The sequence below is a fragment of the Belonocnema kinseyi genome, chromosome 9, assembly GCF_010883055.1.
Source record: "Belonocnema kinseyi isolate 2016_QV_RU_SX_M_011 chromosome 9, B_treatae_v1, whole genome shotgun sequence".
Taxonomy (NCBI): domain Eukaryota; kingdom Metazoa; phylum Arthropoda; class Insecta; order Hymenoptera; family Cynipidae; genus Belonocnema; species Belonocnema kinseyi.
In genome coordinates this window covers 83,620,533-83,647,176 of record NC_046665.1, presented here as the reverse complement: position 1 = coordinate 83,647,176, position 26,644 = coordinate 83,620,533, and the positions used below count along the sequence as shown (strand labels likewise).

The following is a 26,644-nucleotide window of genomic DNA, read 5'->3' as shown; positions in this document are numbered from 1 at the left end:
TGTATTTACAACCAAACATATCAACTTTAAAAAAAGCTGACGTTTTTTTAAAATAAAAATCTTAATTTTGAACAAAATAGTTGAACTTTCAAACCCAATATACGAATTTTCAACACAAAAGTTAATTTTCAACAAAATAGTTGAAGTTTCTATAAAATTGTTCAATTTCAAAGCCAAAAAGACAACTTTTCCACAAAACAGCTGCATTTTTCAACCCGATAATATACATTTTCAACACGAAAGTTAATTTTTAACCAAACAGTTGAATTTTCAACCAAATTGTTGAATTTTCTACGAAACTGGAAATTTCAAGCGAGAAAACAACATTTCCACAAAGCAGTTGAATTTTTAAATAAAAAATATAAATTAAAAAAAAATTATATTCTTAACCAAATAGTCGAATTTTCATATGTAAGTTTATATAGAAATGTTCAATATTCAAGCCTAAAAGGATTTTTTTTTTTAAAACACTTGAATTTTCGATCAGAAAACATTAATTTTTAACAGAAAAGTCAATATTTTACCAAACAGTTAAATTTTCTACGAAACTGTGAAAATTTCAAGCAAAAAATGACTATAACAAAATAGTTTAGTTTTCAACAAAATAATAAAATTTGCAATGAAATAGTTCAATTTAAAAAAATTCATTTTCAGCCGCGAAGATTAATTTATATAAAAAAGACGTTCAACCAAAGAGATGAATTTTGAATAAAATGATGGAATATTTTAACTGAAATACTTACATTTTTAGTTTAAAAAAATTAATTTAAAAAAAAATTAAGAAAATACTTGAAGTTTCAACTGGAATAGTTTGATTTTCAATGAAAACATAATTTTCATTCAAACACATAAAGAATTTTTAACAAATAGGAGATTTTTTAATTAAAGTTATGAATCTTCAACAAAAAAAAACTATTTCTTGGCAAAAGAGTTTAACCTTGAATCAAGTAATTCAATTTTTATTCCAAAAAATATTAATTCTGAACGAAAAATGTAGCAATTGATAATTCGACCAAATCCGATTTTAATTTAAAAGTTTTATTTGAAGAGTTTTATTTTAAAAGAATAATTTTTCATTTGGAAGATTTCAAAATGCGTGGAAAAAGAATATGGAAGATTTAGACCATTTTTTTATATTTCCAGATTTAAAAGATTTGTGGGTAAACTGAATATTGCAGTTTCAAGAGAATGAAAAAAATGTCCTTAAGATTCATGGGAAAGATGAAAAAGAATTTAAAAAATTTTTTAAATTATTTCCTACAATTCTTAAAAAGATTTTGAAGCAAAATTTTGCAATTGTGACGTACTACATGCTTTTAGAAAACAATTAAGTGATTTTAAGAGATATTCAGAAGTTTTAAAAGGATTAAAAAATAATTCAAACATGTAAAGATTTTTAAAAAGAATTTTGTCAGATTTTACGAAAAATGAAAAAAAAGGTTTAGGTTCCTACGAAAAATCAAAATGATTTTTTATTTTTAAAAATTTATTTTAAGAGATTATTTTCAAAGATTTCAAAAAATTTCAAGAGATTTCTGAAATTATCAAAGAAGAATCTGAAAGATTTTAAGGAAATTCTATTTAATTTTGCAAAATTCAATAAAAACAATCAGAAAAAATTTGAATAATTTTTTAAGTTTATAAGGTTTCCAAGGTCTGCAAAACGATTTCCTCAAATTTCGAAAAAGAGCGCTGAAGATTTTAGAGCGAAATGTTTCAATTTGGTATTATTTTGAATGATTTTTCGAAATTTTAAATCAAAACTCTAGTCAGTTAAGTGTTTTAAATATATGAGAAATATTTAAAAACTTGGAAAATTTCGGAAAATTGATCTTAATTTCTTCCAAACTTCTAAAAGTCATAAATATCTTTTAAAAAGATTTGAATTTTTCCCAATATTTTATAAAATTCTAGAAAATAAGAACAATTTCTTGAAAATCTTCTAGATTTTTTTTTGACACATCTGAAATATTCAAAAACCTTTTTTTCATTTTACCAAGAATCTTATAAAAATTATATTTATATTTTAAAAACAAACTAATTGTACTTATTTTCTTGCTCTCAATATTTATAATTTAATTTCAGCTCGAATTTAAGTGTTCAGAAACTTCTAACAAATAAATAGTTATCTTTAATTTTTCTATTGTATTATTATTATTAATATTATTTTGTATTCTTTACAGCATTGAAAACCAGCTTTAAATTGGAGAATTTCCATTAGTACTAACATTAATTAGTAACTTCAATATTTGGATGAATAAAAATTTTTTGAAAAAGCATTCAGTATTACATCAAAATATTGTTTTATTTATTTACAGAGTGGCCGTTTTGACAGAAGTAAAAAATTCACGATCCTTTCCCGGTTCACAAACATTTTTCACGGTCAATGAAACTTAAAAAATCGAACTCTATTCTAAAAATAATTTTTGTTTGAAACTTAACAGTTCTTAAATTCAAAATCTTGAAAAATCTAGAAGTGGTTTTAAGAGATATTTAGAAGTTTTAAAAAGATTTCAATTAAATTTATTAATTGAAATGACTTCGGATAATTTGGCTATTCGTACCCAAATTTTGGTGCAAATACCGACAGCCGAATTAAAAACAGTCGATTTTTGCAGATTTCAAACAAAAAATTTAGAACCTTTTTAAGACTTGTGAAGCACTTCAAAAGAATAAATTATTTTTTTCAGATTTTTAGGAAAATTGAAAATAATTTTTGAATTTGAAAAATTATTATATATAATTATGAATTATATTATAGTGTTCAATTGTTATTTATATGTCCAGATTTGTCAATTTCACTAGCAAACTAAACATTTCTTAAATAAAACAATTAAAATTGTTTTCTTTTAAATACTTGGTTTCAATTTACTCGTCTTGAAAAAACAATGAAATATTTCTAAATATTAAATACTTATTCTTTTTCTAAATTAAAAAATATCAAATTAAATAGGTTAACAATTGAATAATTTAGACTTAAACAATACTTTAAATTTAATAAAAATCTTTAATTACGACGATATTATTATGGAGTTATTTTTAAGTAGAAAATAGTTTCAAAAGTTTCAAATGCACGTTAATATTTTTAATGGCTAAACAAATTAATAGAAATAATATACGTGCTAATAAATTTATTTATTGAATTTGATATAAAAAAGAATATTAGGGAAGACCTAAAATTTTTAATTAAATATATTTTATTGATAAATCATTAAAATTTGTATTTAAAAATAAAATTATCGGAATAAATGATATATTAATATCAATTCTTATTAAGATTTTCGAATTAAAACAATTAAAATCTGGAAATTCTCAAATTTTGAACGGATCTAGAATCGTTTTATCAAATTAATTATTATTCAGATTTTTATATTCAAAGTAGAGCTCAATTTAAAAAAATGTATTTATTTATATTTACAGTTGATAAAATAAAACTGTTTTTTATCAAAAAAATTCAACTTCAAATGCTTTTAATTTTTAATTGTTTAAATCTTTAAGACTGCACTTTAATTATTTAAAAAACTGTTGAACTCGAACTTGGGCCGATTTTTCTTCTGAAAATTCGTAAAATTCCCGAACAAGAAATAAATAAGCAATAAAAAAATAAAAAAATAAATAAAATAAAATATAAATAAATAAGAAATAAATTTACTGTCATTTCCCGGCTTTTCCCGGTCCCATAAAATTCTCGGTCATTTCCCTGTTTTTCGGTTCAACGGCCACCCTGATTTAATTCATCTTTAAAAAAAACTTCTTTTTATATATAGAAAACGTCTATTATGTTTTTAAACATAATATAAAAATATTACGCAACAAACAAAAGGGCAAAAGGGAAAAGTTTCTCGAGAATAGGGAAAAGAAAAATTTGAAAATGGGGAAACGCAGGGGAAAGACTGTGATCCTTGAATTAAAAAAAAAAGGAAAAATAGGAGAAAGATTGTGAAGTCTGTATATATAAATTTGTACTACTACTGACCTGGCATGAAGTGTAAAAGAAGTGCAGTGATGGGGTAAAGAGATGGACTATAAGTAATATCAGGACAAGCATATCCAAGTACAGAAACGATTCTGTCCGCCACACTTCTGCCTTTTCTAGTCAAGTTATAGGAAAGACAATGCGTGCTATCCACGAACGGTGGCAGCATAATAGACATTTCTGGCAGCTCTGTAATGAAAAAAAAAAAATTAAAAATAAAATAAAATATCTTGCAAGTTTAACAAAACATACAATATAATTGCAGAGTGGCGATTCGGGAAACCTAAAATAATTAATATTTAACTGGAATAGTTTAATTTTAAGTCAAAAAAATGAGTTTTCAACCAAAACGACCAATCTTCAACTGCAATAGTTGAATTTTCAACAACGAAATTCATTTTTAATAAAAAAGATAAATTGTGAACCAAACGATGAATTTTCAAATCAAACTGAAAAAAATTTCACTGGAATAAGTTCAATTTTCAGTTTAAAAAATGTACTTTTCTAAAAAAAAAAAAAAACTATGAGCAATTGTGGAAATCGATGACCATCAGAAGACCTTTTTGAAAAAAATCTATTGACTTTGAATCATATAAACAATTTAAAAATCTATTAATAATCCAATTGTTAAATATTATGTTATAACAAATTTTGAAACAATAATGAATAATTAGTGATTTTGAAATGCAAGCGTCTAGGATAAAAAATATAGATATAGAACAATTTTGAACAATGTAATTAGAAAAATGAGTTGAACTGTAAAATTTATATGTCGAAGCGCTAAAAATTAAACAACTTTAATTTGAAATTTGAATATCAAAACGTTAAAAAATGAATATTTTAAGATTCGAATTTTAGAAATAAAGTTATTTAAAATTCAAAGGAATTGTAATTGTATTATTATTAATTAAACACGTTCAAAATTAAATCATTAAAGATTAGAAACTTTTTAATTCTATAAAAACTTTTAAAATAAATAGTAATTTTGAATGGAAAACATTAAAAATGAAAAATTGGGAACTCAAAAATTGTAATCATTTAAAATTACCGAAATTGTTAAATTACTGATGTATCCATTTCAGACAGTTTAATTTTTCCTTTTTTTTTATTTTAAACTAAATTTTTAATTTTTTAACTTCAAACCTTCAATTAGAATTATTATTAATTTTTTCAATTTGATCTGATCTAATTGATTCCAATTTTTGAAGTTGTGCAATGTTAAGATTTTTAATTCTAAATTGCTACATATTCACGTCTAAAATTATTTTTAAAAAAACTGACTATGTTGTCTTTTAATATGAAATTTTTTAATATTTAATAGAGGAATTGAATAATTGTATAATAAATAAATCAATAATAATAAAAACGTAATTAACAATTTCTGTAATTTCTTCCTAAAGTCTATGAATTTTAAAATAATTAAAAAAAGAAAAAGTAAAAATAATTGAATATTTTAATTTAAAAAAATATATATATAATTTTTCCTGCAAGAAAAAAGAATATTTAACAAAATAAATGCATTTTGAACCAAATAGTTAAAATTTCAAATAAAAAAGAACAATTTAAACAGATTAGATTACTTATATTTCCAGTTTAAAAATAATTATTTTCATAAAAAAGAAAACGAATTTTCAACCTAATAGTTGAATTTGAGCGCTATATAGTATATATAGTTGAATACTAAACTAAAAGTTATTAATTTGCAACCAAAAATTAAGTATTCAAACTTGCAGTTCAAAAATAAAATTTACAATAAAGTAGTTCAACTTTCAAGGCTTAAAATACTAATATAACGATACAATTATTTAAATTTTCAGTGTAATAAAATTTTTTTCAACAAAAAAAAGTACATTTTCAACCGAAGTGATGAATTTTCAACTAAAATAATGCATCTTTAACTGGCATAGTTGATGAATCTTTAACTGGCATAGTTTAATTTTCAACCCAAAAAATGCATTTTCTACAAAAAGTATTAATTTACAACAAAATACATGGATTTCCAACCGTAGTTGAGTTTTCAACTAAAAAAGATGAATTTCGAACAAAAAAGAATAATAATACAGGATCTTTCAAACAAATTGATAAATTTTTTAACTGAAGTGATAAAACTTAACAGAAATAGTTGAATTTTCAACCAAAAATTGAGTAGTTAAATTTTTAGTTTAAAAAATTAATTTTCAATCAAAGAGATTAATTTTTAATTAAATTGATGGAATATTCAAATGGATTAGTTACATTTTCCATGAAATAGTGAACTTTTCAACCAAAAAGTTAATATTATTAAATATAATATTAAATATTTTGCAGTCAACAGAAAAAAAATTCAAACAAACTTGAATTTCCAAGCAAAAAGGTGAATTATTAACCCACAAGATTAATTTTGATCAATAAAATTCATGATTTTTCTACCAAATACTTGAACTTTCAACTATAAAATATAAATTTTCAACCAAAAATAGAATAGTTAAGTTTTCAGTTAAAAAATTAATTTCCAACAAAAAGATTAATTTTGAACTAAATAGTTAAACCCAGTAATACAAAGCTACATATTTAAAAAACTTGAAATATGCCAAAGTAATAAGATGCGTTTTTCATTGATTCTCGAGAAAAACGGCTTTAAAAAAATGCACTTAAATGGACCCTAGTTAGATCCGGCAGTAGAATTTAGAGTTTGAAAATTTTTTACAATAAAATATTATTTTATTGTAATTTATTATTCAATTAAATTAAGTCAAGTCAATATATTAATTTCCATTATTTTTTTCACATGAAAATATTGGTTTTTCCAGCCTTTTACACTTCTCAAACAAATATTTCAAGAAAGTCAGCGTCGCGGCAACCTTGAAAAATTTTAATGCTTAATGCAATGTTTTGTTAAAAAACACACGACTCATTGCTCTTATTTCAAAATAGAAATATTATTATAATGATACAAAATTTATTTTATTTATATTCTATTTTTCTATAATTTTATTTTACTTTTTATTTATGTTTGAATATTTATTCTTATTATACTATTTTTATACATATTCTTTTTATCTAATATGAAAATAATAATAATAACCAAAATAATAATAAATATTCAGTTGAATGAAGAAAAATGAAAATGAGTTATTCTTTTTTTTTTATGACTAGCATCATCAATCGCGCGAAACGCACGCATGTATAGTTTTTTGATTGGTCCGAAAAAATAATTTTTACAACAAAATACAAAATTTGAATAAATTTATTTGTTAAAAGTTTTTGATCATCAAAATTCGAGCTAAAATTATATTTTGAGATTTAAGAACAAAAAAATAAGTAGTATCAGTTTATTTTTAAAGTTATATAAACAGAGAGATATAAATATAATTTTTTCTAAGATTGATGAGAAAATTGAAGAAGATTTTTGAAGATTTCATGTGTCGAAAAAGAATCTATAATTTTTTTATTTTATAGCCCTTTACCAAATATTACGAAAAATTTGAGTTAGTTTAGAAGATAATTAGAACTTTTAGAAGTTTAAAAGAAATTTAAAAATATTTTAACATCTTTCGGAAATATTTTCAAGTTTTAAGATATTTTTTACTCAATCCGATTAGTCTTAAAATTTTTTTAGGTCATTCAAAACAAAAATTTCCTTTAAACCTTCTATATTTTTAGAAATTTTAAACTGAGTTCGATTATTTTTAATTTTTTTAATCATTCAAAATATAAATAAAAATTCCTTAAATCTTCCATATTTTTCCACATATTTAGAAATTTTTGAAATATTTTCCCATAAAAATATAGACAATTTTTTTTATTTTTTAAGAATCTACATTTTGTTGGACATTTTTTAAAAATATTTTTAAACTTAAAATTATTTCGGAATCTTTTCAAATCTTCTAAATATATATTAAGTTTACTCGATTAAAAAAAAATGTTATTCTTGAAAAACTTAAACATTTTGCTTTAAAATCTTCTACACATTTTTTCGAACTTTTCGGAAATCATTCGAAATGTTTGGAAATTTTGTTCAATTTTCTCTTACAATTAATTCTTCAAAATACAAAATCATTAAAAAGATTTCCATGAATGTGAAGAAAATTCATTTTATTAATGTTTTCAGGACCTCTAAACATTCTAAATATCAATTGAAATGATTCGATTCTTTCCTAAAATAAAAAAATAAAATTCTGCTACGTTAAAAAAAACTGCCTTAAGATTTTGCAGATTCTTCTTCGACAATTTTGCAAATCTTTTGAAACGATAAAAATTATTTTTAAATATGCATTTCAGATTTTCTTAGGAATCGAAGAGATTTTTTTTCATTCTTTTAAAAACCTTCACCATTTTTAAAAAGCTAAATTTGTCGAAATCTACATTTTTTGACATTTTTTTGAAATCGTGACAAGTTTTAAATTATTTTTAAATCTTTTAAAAACTACTAAATATCTATTAAACTTATTTGAATTTTTTCATAAATGTTGTAATGTTGCAAAATTGAACCTTTACATCCCTTTTCAACATTTTAGGAAATTATTTAAAATGTTTCTAAATATTTTTCAATTTGGTTTTTTAATTCGATATAAAAAAGTCTTTTGAGATTTCCCAATGAATCTTAAAAACAGTTTTTGTATTCTCCTGAGACACTTCGAAAAATGTTAAAAAGCTTCGAAATCTCTTCACAAAATGTTCAAAAATCTACATTTTGATTACGGTTTTTTTAAAACAAAAAATTATCTTTAAAAAATTTTAAATTAGGCTTTAAAGTCTTCGACATATTGTTTCAAAATGTTAGGAAATCATTTGAAATATTATAAAATCAACTTTTCTTTTTGAAGTAAAAAATCACCTGAAATTTTCCTAGGAATCTTAAGAATTGTTTGTTTTTAAATCTCTTACTTACTTAAATCTCAACTTAAAATTTTCCCAGATTTCCTTAAAAAAAATTTTACCTCCTCAAGTATTTATTTCGAATTTTTCAAAATAGTTTTTCAGACAATAATTTAATTTATCTTATTCTTGTGTAAAAGCTCTAGAGTTATATTTGGAAAAGTACACTTTTGAGATTTAGATTGATGCGATGTAAATAACCACGTCTATTTAAAATTATTTTTTAAATTACATTTCCAATAGAAATTGCAAAGATCCAATGTTATTTTCATCGAAGAAGCTTCAATTGCAATAAAAAAATAAATAAAAATAAAAATTGGCAAAAAATGCAGACAGGAGGAATCGAACCCAGACTTTCCGGTTACAAACTCAAAGCCCTACCGCCTGATGAAACCAGGACTTGAAACAATCTAGCATCGCGGTCCATGTGACGTATGTGGATTCATTTAAATCCGTTTTTCTCAAGAATGACTGAAAAGTACACCTTATTGCTTTATCATATCACAAGTCACCTATTATTAGGAGGAGTATTAATTCAAACATAATTCCGAAGGTTAGACTGTTCGGAGTTAAGACATAGAGAAACGAAATAGACGAATTATTTTTTTGGAAAAATGGGATAAACTAACCTGTCGTTCCTAAAACTTGGCTCACCATATCCCAGTAGAATCCATCCAACATGCTCTTCCCGTGAGCATGTTGGTTGCAGAGTGCAGGCCAGAGCTGCGCCCTGATACCGTTATTGAGTGGCCAAGCATTCTCCCTCAGGATGAGCTTCACTTCCCGCTTCCTGCCAGCTTGCAGCAGGGCGTTTACCTCGTTAAAGGGTTTGAGCGTTTGTTTCTTGCTTGAGGGGGACTCGGGTTGGATGATTATGTTTGATGTGTCCACGTGCGGAGGGAATACCTCGTCGATGTCCACGTTGGTTTCCTCCTCAAGTACCGACAACATATTCGGTAGATTGTCCATGGGGGAAGGAGACTGCGTGACCAACATGGCAAAAACACTATGTCGCATCCATGTCGTGTCCCCTTGGAATCCTTGAGTCCTTCACGTTACTTCCTTCGAACTTGAGATTTTCATCTGCAATTAGGATCCAAAAATAATATCTAATTTGAAAATCAGGCATCTTATCAATTTATAAATTCAGAGTCAAGGTCGTCAATTTTTTTCGACTTGTTATCTGGATTACGCTTCTTTTTATTTGAAGGTAGCTTTTGTGAATGATTGGACAAAACAACAAAATGGGAACAATATTTGCATTAGAGAGATGACTGGCAATGAGTATTCAACATATGGGAAATATAATCAAGTCTGTTACTGGTACATGTTGTAAACAATCGAAGAGACATTGGCCTTTTAGCACGCTCTCTTGCAGGAAAGGAGAGAGATTTGTAACATTAGCTATGAGAAAAATAAAACGTGCAGCGATAATAATAATATGCTATCCAGTGTGTCCAGACGTAAAACCATATTCTCGCACACTTGGGATCGTCGTAAATTAAAAAGGGGGATAATCTCATTCCAGCAAAAAATTAGTGGGGGTTATCTGCATATATTCTACGCATATATTAAATTTCTATCAAATCTAAATAGTGCAAGACCTGTTTAAAATTCGATGTTTTGGAGACTTGTATCAAATCCTATGTTTCTGAATCCCGAAATTTTTGTATCAAATCCTACTTCGAAAAGTTTCGGAAATTTGTTTCAAATTCTATTCATCGAGAAGTCTTATCCTTCTATATCAACAGATTCTCATTAAACCTCTATCTTATCTTATCCATACATAACTTATATCAAATATTAATTATCATCGAACATTTCTATCGAATTCTATTCATCGAGAGATCTTATATTTTTATATCAATAGTTTATTATTAAAATGGTTTCAAATCTTATTGACACGTCAGGACTTGTATTAAATTATATGTTCTAGAATCTTGGAAGGTTATATCCAACTCATCTTCTTTTTCAACAGCTTCTCGTTGAAATTCTATCAAATCTTATCCACTCCAGACTTTTATCAAATCCTACGTGTCAGGAACTCGGCAATTTCTGTCAAATTGAATCCATCGAGAAATTACATACCATACCATAAACAGTTTCTCATTGAAACTCCATAAAATCTTATCAGTACTAGACACTCTTGTATATTAAATAATATGATCCAGAATCTTGGATGTTCCTGTCAAATTCTATCTAAAGAGAAATCTTATTCTTTTCTACCAACAGTTTTTCATTCAAACTCTATGAATCTTATCGGCACAAATCTTGTATCAAATCCTATATCTCGAAATGCTGGAATTTCTATCAAATTTTATTCGTACAGAAATCTTGTACTTTTCTACCAAAAGAATTTCATTGAACAACTATCAATTCTTAACCCCGTCAATCTTGTCTCAAATCTTATGTTCTAGAATCCTTCACATTTCTATCATCTTCTCCGTGAAATTCTATAAAATCTTATCCTCTCCAGACTTGCATCAAATCCTACGCATCATAATCTCGGAAATTTCTATCAAATTGTATCTGTCGACAAATCTTATTCTTTCCTATAGGAAAGAATGTGTATATATACACATTTTCTCATTGAATAATATTTCTCGATGAATGAAATTCGATAGAAATTTTCCAGGTTCTGGAGAATAGAATTTGATACATATCGGCCCTGTATAAGATTTGATAGTTTCTATAAAAATATTGTTGACAAAAAAGTATGAGATTTCGCAACCGACAGAATTTGATATATATTTTCGAGATTTCGAGACATAGGATTTAGTGGAGTTTCAATGGGGAAATGCTCATCTAAATGTATAAAATTTCATGACGGATAGAATTTGGTATATAGTCTTGAGTTGGCGTTTCAAAGTGTTTAGGAATTTGGGACAACATATTTGATAGGATTGAATTGAATTTGTATTAACCAACGTATAGAAATGTATAGAAATTATTGGGAGACTGATCCACTTCGCTTTGCTAGAAATAAATAGCAATTCTATGCAAACGTTTGATTTTAGCGGAACACTGTGGGATAATTCTGATAAAAATGATTATTCATTGTGATAGACTTTCCATTAAAAGCGGTTGATAGAAATGTAAAGGAAATTCCTAAAATGGCGGATACAGAAAACGGATTGAAAAGTCTTAATTATTTGTATCCAATCCTATCAAACTTTTTCAGCAGGGAGCAGGAGTACCAAAGTTGTCATGCTTTGTAAACAATTGAAACAATCGACAGATCTTGATATACTTAAATTAAAATTTTGACAATCCTACAAACAATACGAAATCTTTTTTTCCCCAAATTCAATTACTTGTTTCTGCGATACATTTTTAAATGAAGCATACTTATTTTTGGGTTCGATTATTATTTATATTCTATATAAAAATACATGTACTGTATGCAAAATACAGAAAGAATGATAGTATGCACTTGTTGCACAAGATAAAAATTATCGCCCGAAGAACCATTTAAACCACTCGATGGTGTAAATATATCTCGGTAAAGACTAATGCGGGAGTATATACACTATTGAAAATTATATCTTCAAATTCATCAGCTTAAAATGTTTACCATCCGCAATATAAAACAGAATGGCCGTAAAAATTCAATTTTTTAATTTCCTGACTTTTCCCTGACTAATTTTGTATTGTCCTTAACCATTAACATTTAAAGACCAAAATTATAATCTCGTAACATTTGTAATATAGAATTTTTTATAAATGGAATAAAAAAGGCCTAATTTTTATTTACAAATTTTTTATTTATCACTCTTTAGAGTTGCTGTAACCTAATTAACTTGAAAAAGTCCGAAAGTTTTCAAATCCAAAAAGTGACTAAATCTGGCATTTTTTCATTTTTTTGGACATTAAACGTATATTAATATCGTGAATTATGTTCTTCTGAATTTAAAATATTTCAAAAGAATCTGATTCTTAAGACTTTAAAACAATACAAATTAAATTCAAAGGAATTGAAAAAAAATTCAAACTTACATTGATTTCAGAGAGATTCAAATGAATTCAGAGGAATTTAAGGGAAATTAGAAGAATTCGATGAAATTCATAAAAACTTAAGGTGAATAAAAAACACACATGAGCTGAAAACAATGATAAAATAAATATAAAAATGCATTGACTTCGGTAGAATACAAGTGAATTAAAAAAATCAAGAGAATCCCGAAGAATTCAAAATAATTCAAAAGAATTCAGAATAAATCAATGGGAATTCACGCTGAATTCCAAATCAATTCAAATGAATTAAAACCAATATTAAAAAATTTCTTTAAATATTTGAAACCCTACGAAATGAATCACTTTTTGTGATTAAATTCTTTGAAATTTGAAAAGTTAATTAAAATATCTTGAATTCTGAGAAATATTATAAAACCCTCAGAATTTTTTTAGATATGAGAAAACCTTATAAGACCTGCTAAATCGTTCCATAACTTCCGAAATTCTAGAAAATTCAACTCTTTTTTAATCCCTTTAATTCCTTAAAATCCTTGCATCTTGTTTAATCTCTTTAAAATGCCTTTTATTCTTTAAAAAAACATAAAGATGTTCAAATCCTTTGAAATTTCTTTAAATTATTTAAATCAATTTAAAATTTCTTGAAATCGTTTAAATTTCCCTGAAATATTTAAAATCCTTTCAAATTTTTTTAAATCACTTAAAATATTTTAATATCTTTAAAATAACTTGAAATCTTTTAAATCGCCCTAAGAGATTTCAAACCTTTTGACTTGGTTAAAAATTTATATATTTTGATGGAAATTCGTATATTTTGGTGAAAATTTATCTTTTTGGTAAAATATCATTTTTGCATTTAAAACTCCACTGTCGGCTCAAAAGTTCAACCATTCGCTAGAAAATTTAACTATTTAGTTGAAAATTCGTATTTTTTGGTAGAAAATAAACTTTTCTGGTTAAAAATGCAAATGTTTGGTTTATAATTAATATGTTTTAGTTTAGAATTCATTTTTTTGAAAATTTGGTTTTGAACGTTAAATACAGCTCTTTTTTATTTTAAATTAATCTAAATTTTTGTTAAAATGTCAACTATTACATTTTTTGTTGAAAATTCATCTTTTTTAAACTGAAAATTTAAACAATTTGTTGAAAATGAACTTTTTTGTTGAAAATCCATAATCTTGGTTTGAAAATTCAACTATTTTGCAGAAAATTCTTCTTTATTTCTTGAAAAATCAACAAACTCATTAAAAATTAAGTATCTTATATAAACTTAACTACTCCATAGATCTTTTTAGTTAACAAATTTAACTACTTGGTTAATAGATTTTAGAAACGAAAAAGTATAAACAAAAAAATGAATCAAACAAGATTTAGACTGACTTCATATCCACTGTTCAAACTATTTAGTTGAAAAATGATGTAATTTGTTGAAAATTAGACTTTTTCATAAAAAGTTAATCTTCTTGGTGGAAAATTAAACTATTCGGTTGAAAATGTATTTTGTTAAAAATTCGTCTTTTCTAACAGAAAATTAACCTTCTTGGTTGAAAATTCAACTACTATTTGCTTAGTAATTGATGTATTTTGTTTTATATTCTTCTTATTTTATTATTTATTTTCCGGCATTTTGTAACTCGTTGAGATGACATATTATTCTAGGGAATTAGCAAAAAAGTTCAAAACCACTTTTGGCACTGGCAGACAAATGTATGTGCTTGAATTTCTGAATGTTCAAATGAACGAAATTTTGTATTGATAGCTTTTTAAAGTAGAAACAATAAAAATATTGTGTTTAATTACATTAATAGTTCTACACTTATAAAAAACTTTTGATAAATATTTTTATCTATGTTATAAACAATATTTCTAGATACAATAAAATTGGGAAAATGTATTTTGTTTATTAGAATTTAAGAAAATCGGGTAGATGACAATTCTGAGAAAATAGTGAGCACATGATTGCGAAGCAAAGGGTTTACGTTTCATTATTATTTGTTCGCTCTCTGTGAAAATTTAAATAATAGTTTGCAAGCCAAGAGAACCAAGAGAACCTGTGTACACTCAAGTCTTTAGCTTTAGTCTTTAGTTGATACTGAACATGGCACTTTTCCAAATCACATGATACTGTACATGTATACACTGCATTACAGCAATATTTTTCACATTATGGTACAATTTTATAATAATCTTTCTCCCTTCAGCATCTTTCGAAAGGAATGATCACAGATTGCACAAGGAAAAATAAATATCAGATTTATGGGGACTGGAAATTGAAAAGATTATTTATTTTTGTGACCAAATTGCACAATCTGTGTTCTATCAAGCATTACTCTGTGGAAGAAATAGTCTCGATTGATTATTTTTGTCATTGACGAGATCTCTGAGTACTAATTATTCATACATAGCTGTACATGCCTGTACAGCTTTTATTCACCAATACAGATAATTATTCACCAATCTGAGTAACTAGCGTAAGAGGTAATCGCTGGATTTTATTTACAAGATTATTAATTAATATGGTAATTTCAAATTTATAAATATCTGCAAATCAAGGGATGTTCATTTTAAAACATATCAAGTAGAATTTAAATGGATGAAATAGTATTTTTTACTGCAGACTCAAAAAATTCCCAATCAAACAATAAATTCACGCTCTGTTTTTATTAATCTCAAAAAAGTCCCGGTTTTCCAGTCCAGTGAGCACTCTGTGATGGGAAAATCAATATTACGCGTACACGCTTCTAGAAATGAACAAAGGTAATTGAAAAATGCATTTTCATACCAAAAACAGGGATGTTACCAAATATCTCGGAAAAATAAGACATATTGTTGTCGAAAATTTGTTTGGTTGCGTGAATATGACTTTTAGTGGCTGTTTTTAGTTTGTTCTTTTACATTTTATAGAATTTGGTAAATGACGTTTTCCAAATGTGAAATTTAAATTCGAAAAATTCATTTCTAAAAGAGAAAATTTTAATTATAAATGATTCTTTCAGAATAAAGGCAACAATTGTTCAAATTGTTCAATCAAAATTTCCAAATATATATCTCATTCTTATTTGTCAACTTTCTCACACTTTCAAAGAGATGATGAAAATGAAACATGCACCAAAAATTACAGGTGCCAACAATAAGATTTTGGAAAAAATTAGAAATAGTTTCGGTTTTATTTTCAAAGATTTATCTTGTGTTTTGGAAATTTAAAAATATATCGGAAAAATAGCTGGAAGATTTAAAGATTTTTTTTTAAGTTTGGAGTATTTAAAATGTTTAGGAATACTGTGAACTGTTTCAAAAGATTTTTCTAAATTTTTTTTTCAAGAGATTAAGAAATTTTGTTTTAGATTTCTGGAAAAATTGCAGATAATTCTATATTTTTTAAAATTATTTATCGAATAACACTTAAAATATTTAAAACAAAAAGTTATTTGAAAGGCGTCTGTACAGAACTGAATGGCCAACATTTTTTCGAAAATGGGTTTATTGCATACAAAATTCTTTAAAAAATCAAATAAAAGTTGTGATAAAAAGATTTAATTAAATTCACATTTTATAATACAGTAATAGAAAAAATGTAATTAAAATATTATTAAAAATTGTAGCTCAAAATATTAGAGTTGTGTATTATTTTTTCCGCTTTAAAATATTTTTTGAAATAATTATCGCTTTCTGACAAAAAGTTCTTTTTAGAGTCCTTTTACTGAATAATCGTCCATCTCGGTGCGAAGACGTCATATAAAATTGTGATTTTCTTGGAACAGAATAATTATTTTGCATACAAAATTTGTTATTCTTATTTTGCTTCGCCACATCTCGAAAGCAGGTTTCCATTTTTGTGAAAAATTGAAAATTCTATTTTAAATCTTTCCCGAAACCCGATTTTCAACAACGGCTTTTAGTTCAACAGATTTTTTAGTTCAAAATTCATATCTTCGGTTGAAAATATAACTATTTTTTCGAAAATCCTTTTTTTTGCAAAAAATTAATACTCTTGGATGAAAATTCAACTGTTTGGTAGAAAATTAATCTGTTTAGGTTGAGGATTCTCAACTATTTTGATGACAATTCGTCTTTGTGGACAAATTAAAATATACTACATTTTTCATGTTTACATATTTCTTTTTTTCAGAATTCATCTTTTATGGTTGAAATTCAACTGTATGGTAAAAATCAACTTTTTTGTTGAAATTTGGATTTGACATATGTGAATTTTTCAATTTTTTCCCTGAATGTTCTCAATAATTTAGAAAAATTATATTTATATAACCATGAATAAAATAAGCAAAGAAACTTGAAAAATACTAATTGCAAATTTTTTTGTTTAAAAAGGATTTTCCCCTCAAACTATAATTTGGTTGGAATTATTTTTTCTTTCATCACTGAAAAATCTTTTTCGTTTAAAAATTCGTCTTTTTTAAATCTCTTGTGGTTAAATATGCAACTGTTTAGTTGAAAATGCTTGTGTTTTGGTTGAGGATTCAACTATTTTGTGGAAAATTCGTATTTTTTAAATTAATTCAACACTTTTTGATTCAGAATTAAAATCTTTTTCAGTTGACATATGAACTATTACGTTTTTAATTGAGAATTTATATTATTTGGTTAAAAATTAAACGATACTTGATTGAAGGTTGAAATATTTGGTTACAAATTCATTTTTTTGTTGCGGATTCATCATTTTAGTATCAGTATATTTTAACAGAAAATTAATCTTTTTGAAAATTGAACTATTTTGGTAGAAAATTGGACTACTTGGTTGAAAATTGAACTATTTCGTTGACAATCATACTATTTGTACGCAAATTCAACTATTTTATTGAGGCTTTATCTTTTTGCGTTGAAAATTTAACTATTCGGTTAAAAAATAAAGTTTTTGTTAAAAATTCATATTTTTTATTAAAAAATTCAAATGTTATTTGTTTTTTAGATTGATAGAAAATTAGTTTTTGTTTTCGGGTAAAAATCAAACTATTTTGGTTGGAGATTCAACTATTTTGTTAAGAATGAACTTTTTTGTTAGAAATAAATATTTTTGGCTTGAAAATCAAAGTTTTTTGCAGAAAAATCGTCTTTTTGGTTTGAAACTTGAAAAATTTGGTAAACCATCCAAAAGTTTGATTAAATTTTTTTTTAAATTTAAAATACATATTTAAGTGTTGAAAATGTAATTGGTTTCTAGATTTATAGAAAATTCTTTGGGGGAGGGGGGGGCTTTGTTGAACATTCGTCTTTTTGAATAGAAAATTCCTCCTTTTGAATTAATCTTGTTTGATAGAAAAGACATCTGTCTTGATTGAAACTTTACTCTTTTGTTAAAAAGTATCTTTTGGTGTTTAAAAGTATACAAAAATGATTCTTCTTCGATAGAAAATTCAATTATTTTGTAAACAAAAATCGTTTTTTTGGTGGAAAATTTAACAATTTAACAATATATGAACTTGTTTCTTGAAAATTCATAATTCAGGGATACAAAATCAACATTTTTGTAGAAAATTCGACTTTGGTTTATAAACTCAACAATGTGGTAAAAAATTCAAATATTTCTTTGAAAAAAAATGGACAATTTTTATTTTTTCGATAAATTTAACTTGTTTGATTGCAAATTAAAAGATTATATTTTTCGTTCAGAATTCTTTTATTTTTTAATTCCACTATATGGTGGAAAATAAGCTTTTTTTTTAATTTTGATTTTACATCTTAAATCTTTAATCAAGAGTTTAGGAAAAATAAATTTATTTAATATTAAAATAATAAACAAAGAAACATAAAAAATAAATAATTATTAAAAATTTGTTTTTTGTATTAAACATTATTTCCCATCAAATCGGAGAACTACGCGCGCGCGTAACACGCGATTAATCGTGGTAGATCTTTAAATATTAATTGGACAGTAAATTAATTACCCAAATTTTTTCTAGAAACAACATAACACTTAATAAAAAGAGGCAAACTCAGATTACGTTTTTTTCCTGTTGAGACAAGATTTTCTAGCCTTACTCAACAAACGATTAGTTAGTCCATGGGCAATTATTATTCATTAAGTCTGATTGTTACGCAGAGAGCAGACTATTTGACTAGTCATTTATCAGGTGAAGCAGAAGACTTGAAAATTTTATTGATTTTTTATGCACGGTTTTACAAATTAACCAATTGTCTCGAAAAAATAAATAAATAGAATCTAATTTATTTAAATCAATTAAATTAATGCAATTTTCTATAAGAAAAAAATTATATAGAAAATGCTAAATAAGTAAACAATCTGAATGGTAGTAAATTAAAGGCAATAAAATTAATAAAATAGGTTTTAAGGATCTAGTCACGAGATGATTAATAATTACACCGCCTAAGTCTTCTCACCTCGAAAAGTGACATTTTTTCAAGATTTTCCCGCAAATTGGGATTATTGCTCCTGTCACTGACATATTCAATACTGTTATATCGAAAAATTCAATATCGCCGATATTCGTCCCGCCCTGAATTTTCTTCCCCGGACGGTTAAATTTGTAATTAAAAAATTGCCGACACTGATTTCCCAAGTTGAGGAGATAAAAAGGTCGCAAAAGCGCAACGACGTTCCGACGGGGACTTGCTATATGCTTTTCCGTGGTCGATATTTAGACGCCCGCGAACGTTCGACGGTTTTACCGAGAATTCCGGGAAAAGCGGGGGAAAGGGATACTTGGGAACTTACCGCAAGATGAAAAACAGGCTCTAGATTACAGCAGAAGCAGATCTCCGGACATCCCAGTGATCCAAGTTCGAACTTTGTTCGCAATAGCTGAAGAGTGCCACAGTTCGGATATCCTCTGTATCACTCGGGCACACACGGAAACACCAATTGACAGAGGCACGACGTCGACGACGTGCCTAATTCCACTGATTTCGGGGCTTTCGGGATGTAAGGAGATTTTAAAATAAAATAATAATCGAGCTGGCGCCTCCAGAGGTGCAGTCAACTAGAGTCAACGAAAGTCTATTTAAATCTATTCACCCCTTTTCCTGATTACTTGTTTATATTATTGAAACGAATCGCGACTCGCAACACTCGACGATCCTTTCCATAGAACACAAATAGAATCCGCCTGTTTGATCTTTTAATCCACTTTTTTCCCAATTTTTTCAAAGTTGACACGACTCAACCCGACTTCTTGTGTCTACCTAGGATACTAGGTTTAGGTAGCAAAACTGGGGATGGGGATTGAGAATTCGCTCTTCGAAATCCAGGGACGTGTCAACCGAGACTATTCCTAAAAAGTATATGAATTCTTTTGCGGTGTTTTTATCACAAAATTATTGTATCATTCAATTATTTCCGATGTTAGCGAAATTTGTGGCGTGATTTAAAAATTAATATTGATTTTTTATTTATTCACGTTATTACGCAGTGACATTAGCGATAACAAAGGAGAAAGAGAGTCGAGAAACAAAGGATTTTTCTTCATTTTTCCTAGACACTTATCTATTAAACCTATTTGAAAATCTGTAAAGTCGACTTGAAATTGACAATTATTTTGATGTTTTTCAAATTTTTCGGATCATTAGTCTTTTAAGTTTGGTGGGGAAAACCAAAATGTCTACATGCCGAGGGCTAAATTTTAGTGCGACGTCAACATCATGGTAGGTTAGGTTATCGATGTCGGTCGGAGCGATAGTATAAATGCGCAATATACATGTACGCAGCAATAAGTGATTAGATTTTTTCACTTGAACCATCAGCTAACTTCACTTCATTGAAAGCTTTGGCCCTGAGGGGAAAACAATGGACCGAATGCTTGGAATAAAGCTTTATTTCTGTAATATCTTTGTAATTAATAATAATTATCATTTTATTATTTCATTAAATAGTAACTAAAAAAATATATTTTTAAATACAATTCTATAGGAAAAATTATATTTTACGAAGATATTAGCAAAATAGGCAAAAATGGACTGAGTCGCATGCATTTAGTCCTTTGTTTTTTTCTCAGCAATCAACGAAGTGCCGTTAGCTGGTGGTTGCAGTGATAATACCTAATAGAACATTCTCAGGTGTGACGTGACATGCCCCGACCGACCTCTGAGAGAATAACATTGCCCGTACATTGCGTGCATGAGCTGCAGGAGTTTTTAAACATTGTTTTTTTGAAATACAGAGAGAATATTTGGGGAAATTGTCGGGGGGTGACAAGACCTGATATATCAAAAAGAATGGAAAACTTTGATCGGTATGCCCTTATAGAAATAGATTTTATTAAAAATGTGAATTCAGTGTCCTCGGTCACTATAGTGGATATAGTTTTATATTTTATTCAATCTCAATGGTACTTTTCTGCTTCTGAGTGAGCTTAGTGTAACAAGCATTTTTAGTTTTAAATTTATTATTTTCTATGAGTATGAATATTAACATTAAATAATATTCCCGCGAAGCATGACATTTGTTTCAAATTATGTTATCAAATTCCATTGTTGATGTAAAATGCGATGGTAGTTTATTTATATTTTGAGGTTAGAAGAAGTCTCTGGCAAGAGCAATCTGCTCGCAGAATTAAAAAACTGAAGGGATATCATTAAAAAGTTGTAAAACTGCATTCTTCTTTCCAACTTTAATGTAAATAAGTGATACTGTCATAAATATTTTTAAAAAATTATATTTTTCTATGGCAAATTACGAAAATATATGACTCAAAAAACGACGCTAAATCAATATTATTCCTAATATAAAAAAAGCTACAAAATACCAATTTCAAAAATCTTTAACTTGCTCTCACCAAAAAGATTAATTTTCTACTAAAAAGGAAAAATTTTCAACAAAATACATTAAGAAAAAACTTCAATTTTCGTCAAGTTTTTCGAGTTGTACGTTTTCGTAATTTGCCATTAAAAATCAAATTTCTAATAGATTTTTGTAAAAATACCACTTAGGGTACCTATTCACGGAGGTCGAATTTGAATAAACTGATGAATTCATTTGACACATCGAGTTCGTATCTAGGTTATCAACCAATCAAACTTTCCATAAACCAAAAAAGCAGCTAGAAATGAATCTTATGAAAAATATTAATTCCCCAATTAATTCAAAACAAAGGTACCCTAATTCACATTAATGTGGGAAAGAAGAATTAAATCTCACGACTTTTTAATGATATCGCTTGAATTTTTTATTTCTGCGAACAGATCGCTCTGGCCAGAGACTGCTCCTAACCTCAAAATCTCACTAAACTGCCAACGCATTTTACATCAACAATAGATTTTGATCATGTTAATTGAAACGAATATAACTAAAGAAACTAATTTAAAACTGAAACCACTGCATTGTTATCGTGTTCATTGAAACGAATATAACTAAAGACACTAATTTAAAACTGAAAACACTGCATTGTTACCCTAACCTCACTAAGAAGCCGAAGACTACCATTGAACTGCCTGCACTTCATTGTCACCACAAAATCAGCTTCATAAAATTTATAAGCCTCCAACTTTTTGCATGCTTTTACTTGCTTTGCGGTGTAAAAACTGTGCAATTGAATAAAATATGCCTCTATATCTACTATAGTGACCGACGTTCTTTTAAATAATTGTTATGACTGAACCCCTTCGTTGGCAGAGAGAATTCGGCAAAAAGTGCCAAAAATATCAGGAATATTTGTTATCCTGAAAATTTGTATCCTGCGGTTTTTGGGCTCGCTGAAGCCAAATATGAAGTCAAAATTCAGGAATTCAAAATGGCAGATCCAATATGGCGGATGAAAATACAAAAAACGGCTTGATTTAGATAAATCTTGGTACTTACGGGTTTTGGAGTCGCTGAAAGTCAAAATTCGAAAATTTAAAATGGCGGAAACTATATGGTGAACGGAAATACAAAAAAGGCTCAATTTGTATAAATCTTGGGTTTTTGGGTTCGCTGAATCCGAATCTAAAGTCAAAATTTGAAAATTTAAAATCGCAGAGGAAAATACAAAAAACGGCTCGATTTGGATAAATCTTGGTACTTAAAAATGACTTAAATCATGACCGTGACGTCATGCTGAAATATTCAACTGCATTGGAAGAAACTTTATTTCTTTTAATAAATTGAAAAACAATCTTTTTACGATAAGTGTATTTGAATATTTGTTTTAATTTTTTAAAATCTAATTAAATAATAAAATCGACAATTTTTGTTTGCAACCAATTAATATTTATTTTAATAGATTTTGAAAAATGAAAAAGAATATCCAAATACACTTCTGATAAAATATTTTTTTTATAATATACATTTCACCAACATCATAAATTATTCCAGTTCTTGTACAGCGGCAACCATTGGATGGGGAAACGTGTCCCAACTGCCTGTTCATGATCTCTGGAAATACCTATAGAGATCCTCAAGGGAAACTTGAAAAACTGGGTACTTTAATTCTGGTACGTGCCACTGTACCGGAACTAGTTGAACTTTTAAGAATTTGTATTGGCTTGAGTTGGCGCGATTTTCAAATCATACTTCTCTTTGCAAGAGAGTTTAATACAGAATAGAAACAACACTCATGTTACGAACATTATAAATTATTAGGGAGATTAGTTATTAAGGACATGTGATACTTCGTCGTGTGGTAAATCGGGTTCAGTTCCCTCGCCCCTTTTTCCACAAAAATGAAAATATTTAAAAACTGCATTCGGAGATACTATAAAATATTGTAACGGACGTCCCCGGACTCTTTTTTTAGGGATAATAACAAACAAATTTGATAAATAGACTGAATAAACAGTATAAACTGATGAATTTATTTGCCATAAACCAACAAAGCAGCTAGAAATGAATCCTATGAAAAATATTAATTCCACGATTAATTCAAATCAAGGCTCCGTAAAAAGGTACCCCCAAAAAGTACTACGCCGCGGCTGTCAGAGCATAAGACAGCGCTACATCGTGGCCTTCAGAAGACAGTGGTAGTACAGTGGGAAGCTGAGGAGCACACCCGTAGGTACTAATTTAGACAGGAATATGCAACCGCCATTTTGGTTCGTGACAGTTCACGGGAAACGGTGTGATAAGTATGTCGTATAATTTAATTAAAATTAAGTTCAGAATATTAGAAAAATAGTCTGCTGCAGTGCTCCATTTTATAAAAATAGAAGCGAGGCTGGATTTAAACTTTACCGTTTTCCACTAGGACGAAGAGAAAGACTCTCAGAGTGGATAATAAATTGTAGGCGAGACAAATGAAAACCGAATACAAATTCAAGATTATGCGAAGTAATAACTCATATTTATGACTATAGCAATATAATTCAAATATATGGGGTTTGAAGAAAATGGTTATACATAATTAAATTGCCTCTGAGCATTTTTTGATATGTTAAAGAGAAATGAGATCCAGAAGAAAGTGAGGTTAGGAACCCGTTTTTCTACAGAGCGACGCACGTTAACCCACGCAAATAAAAAAATGTATAATATGAAATAAATCATTTAATTATAATTTTAGCGCACGCCTATTTGTAAACTGAGTGAAATTTCGTTTACAATCATAATTTTTGCAAGAACTATTTTTTGGCAAATTTGGTAATTTTTGTTATAATTTATGTTTTGATAAAAATGCTTCAGTATAATTTTAAATAAATAATCTATATCATGTAAATGTATTTATATCATTCGATATCAAGTTAACAATTTTGAATTTGGCGGGGAGCCAAAATGGTAACTTGCATGTTCCAATTTAATATAGTACCCTAAGGGCATGCTCTTCTTGGCCACGTGACCAAACTAGTCCCCGGGTATGAGCTTTTTTTTAGTGTTCACTGTGTCCACACGGATTGAAATATCGTGTTTAAAATTTGACAGATTAAATAAAAAGCACTAAAGAACGTTTGTATACATCAATATGTTTATAGTTTTAAAGAAAGTTTATTTATAAATCGATGCCTGATAAGTACCTGAAAATTCTAAAAGATTGCATTAGTATTCACTAATGTGAACCATTTTCGTCGAGCTTGATTCTTCAAATAAGCCTATTAAAACTTCAGCCATTTATGTTTACGCATTTACAAGTTACAGCACTGAGAAGCGACTAACCTCCAAGTTTCTTTTAATATGGAAAAATCTGAGTTTCGAGTTTTGATCAAACACTACTATCTTCGCAAGAAAACGATATCCGAGACCAAGGCCAAGCTGGATAAGTATTACCCGGACTCTGCACCGTCGGTTGGAATGATTCATAAGTGGTTTACCGAGTTTCGTTGTGGCCGTACGAGCACAGTTGATTCTGAACGATCTGGGCGCCCAAAAGAGGTCACTACACCAGAAAATGTCGAAAAAATCCATGATATGATATTGAATGATCCCAAAATGAAATCGAGAGAGGTAGCTAATGCTGTAGGCATATCATTGGAACGTGTGGGCAATATCGTGCATTCAGTTTTGGGCATGAAGAAGCTCTGCGCGCGATGTGTGCCGCGTTTGCTCACAGTGGATCAAAAACGAATTCGTGTGACAACTTCCCAGCAGAATTTGGCATTATTTTCGCGCAAGCCGACCGAGTTTTTGCGCCGATTCATAACCATGGATAAAACCTGGATCCACTACTACACTCCTGAGTCAACGCAACAGGCAAAACAGTGGGTTCCACCGGGCCAAAGTGCTCCGAAGCGTCCAAAAACGCAACAATGGGTCGGAAAGGTTATGGCCTCCGTATTTAGGGATGCACATGGCATAACATTCGTGGACTATCTTGAAAAAGGTGAAACCATAACCGGAGCATACTATTCATCATTATTGGACCGATTGAAAATCAAAATCGCCGAAAAACGACCGCATTTGAAGACAAAAAAACCGCTTTATCATCACGACAGTGCGCCTGTTCATTCATGCTTAGTTGCACAAGCAAAATTGCATGGAATCGGCTTCGAATTGGTTCCTCAGCCACCGTATTTACCAGACCTGGCCCCCAGCGACTATTACTTGTTCCCTAACCTGAAGAGATGGCTCACCGGTAAGCGTTTTTACTTAAATGAGGAGCTCATAGCTGAAACTGAGACGTATTTTGGAGACCTTCTGATCGAGTACTTTTCGGACGGTATCAAAAAGTTAGCAAATCGTTGGACTTACTGTATCGACCTAAAAGGAGAGTATGTTGAAAAATAAAACCGACTTTGGCCAAAAAAACGTCTCCGTGTTTCATTTTTCAGGGACTTATCAGACTGCCTAGTATATTGAGCACTGACACCAATTTTGGACTAAATCTTCGAAACCTTAAAAAAATTAATGTAAGCAATACAATTTGCACATTCGTTGCATATCAACAAATAAGTATCTGCATACACGTAACCTATCATTATTTTTGGAGCATGTTTAGCGATTTCTAGCGGAGAGATTTTTTTCGGTCTACACGTATTGAGATATCGTGTTCATGATTTAGGAAGTTATATCGAAAGGACTAAGGAACGTTTGTATATATATATATCAAAAAAATGTATATATATCAAAATAAAATTTCGCCCGGGGGCGAAAGACAAGGCGAGTCCGACGCTGAGCCCCGCCGGTTAGTTCACTGTCAACAATAGTTATCAGCTGATCGATTCAACGTCAAAAATTATAGAAGTTGGTTGGAAAACTCCGAAGAGTAAATTTGATCACATTTCTGGTGTTGCTATGTTTCCGATTTGAAATTTAACTTTTATTTTTAGTTAAAAAAAAAATGAAAATCATTCTACACAAAAATTTCATGAACGAACTTAGTCACGTGATGTCGGCTATATCGACGTTCAAAGTTTCTTTTCTTCTCGGTAGAAATCTCTGAAAATTCTCCAAAAATAATGATAGGTTACGTGTGTGAATACTTATGTGTTGATTTGCAACGACTGTGCAAATGTTATTTCTTA

The 26,644-nt window shown here is 28.0% G+C and overlaps 1 protein-coding gene across 4 annotated transcripts in view; it reads right to left on the bottom strand.

The window, feature by feature from the left end:
* Positions 1-20,069, bottom strand: part of LOC117179886 (GTPase-activating protein skywalker) — a 55,881-nt gene extending 35,812 nt beyond the window's left edge. For 2 of the 4 annotated variants that reach the window (XM_033372075.1, XM_033372072.1), the window contains exons 1-3: positions 19,500-20,069; positions 9,463-9,916; positions 3,977-4,165 (exon numbers count right to left, since the gene is read on the bottom strand). In XM_033372075.1, the coding sequence (XP_033227966.1) occupies positions 3,977-4,165; positions 9,463-9,850 (577 nt within the window). In that variant the 5' untranslated portion in view covers positions 9,851-9,916; positions 19,500-20,069. The remainder of the gene's footprint in view (positions 1-3,976; positions 4,166-9,462; positions 9,917-19,499) is intronic. The other 2 variants (XM_033372073.1, XM_033372074.1) reach the window with 2 other exon arrangements.
* Between the last annotated feature and the right edge of the window lie 6,575 nt (positions 20,070-26,644).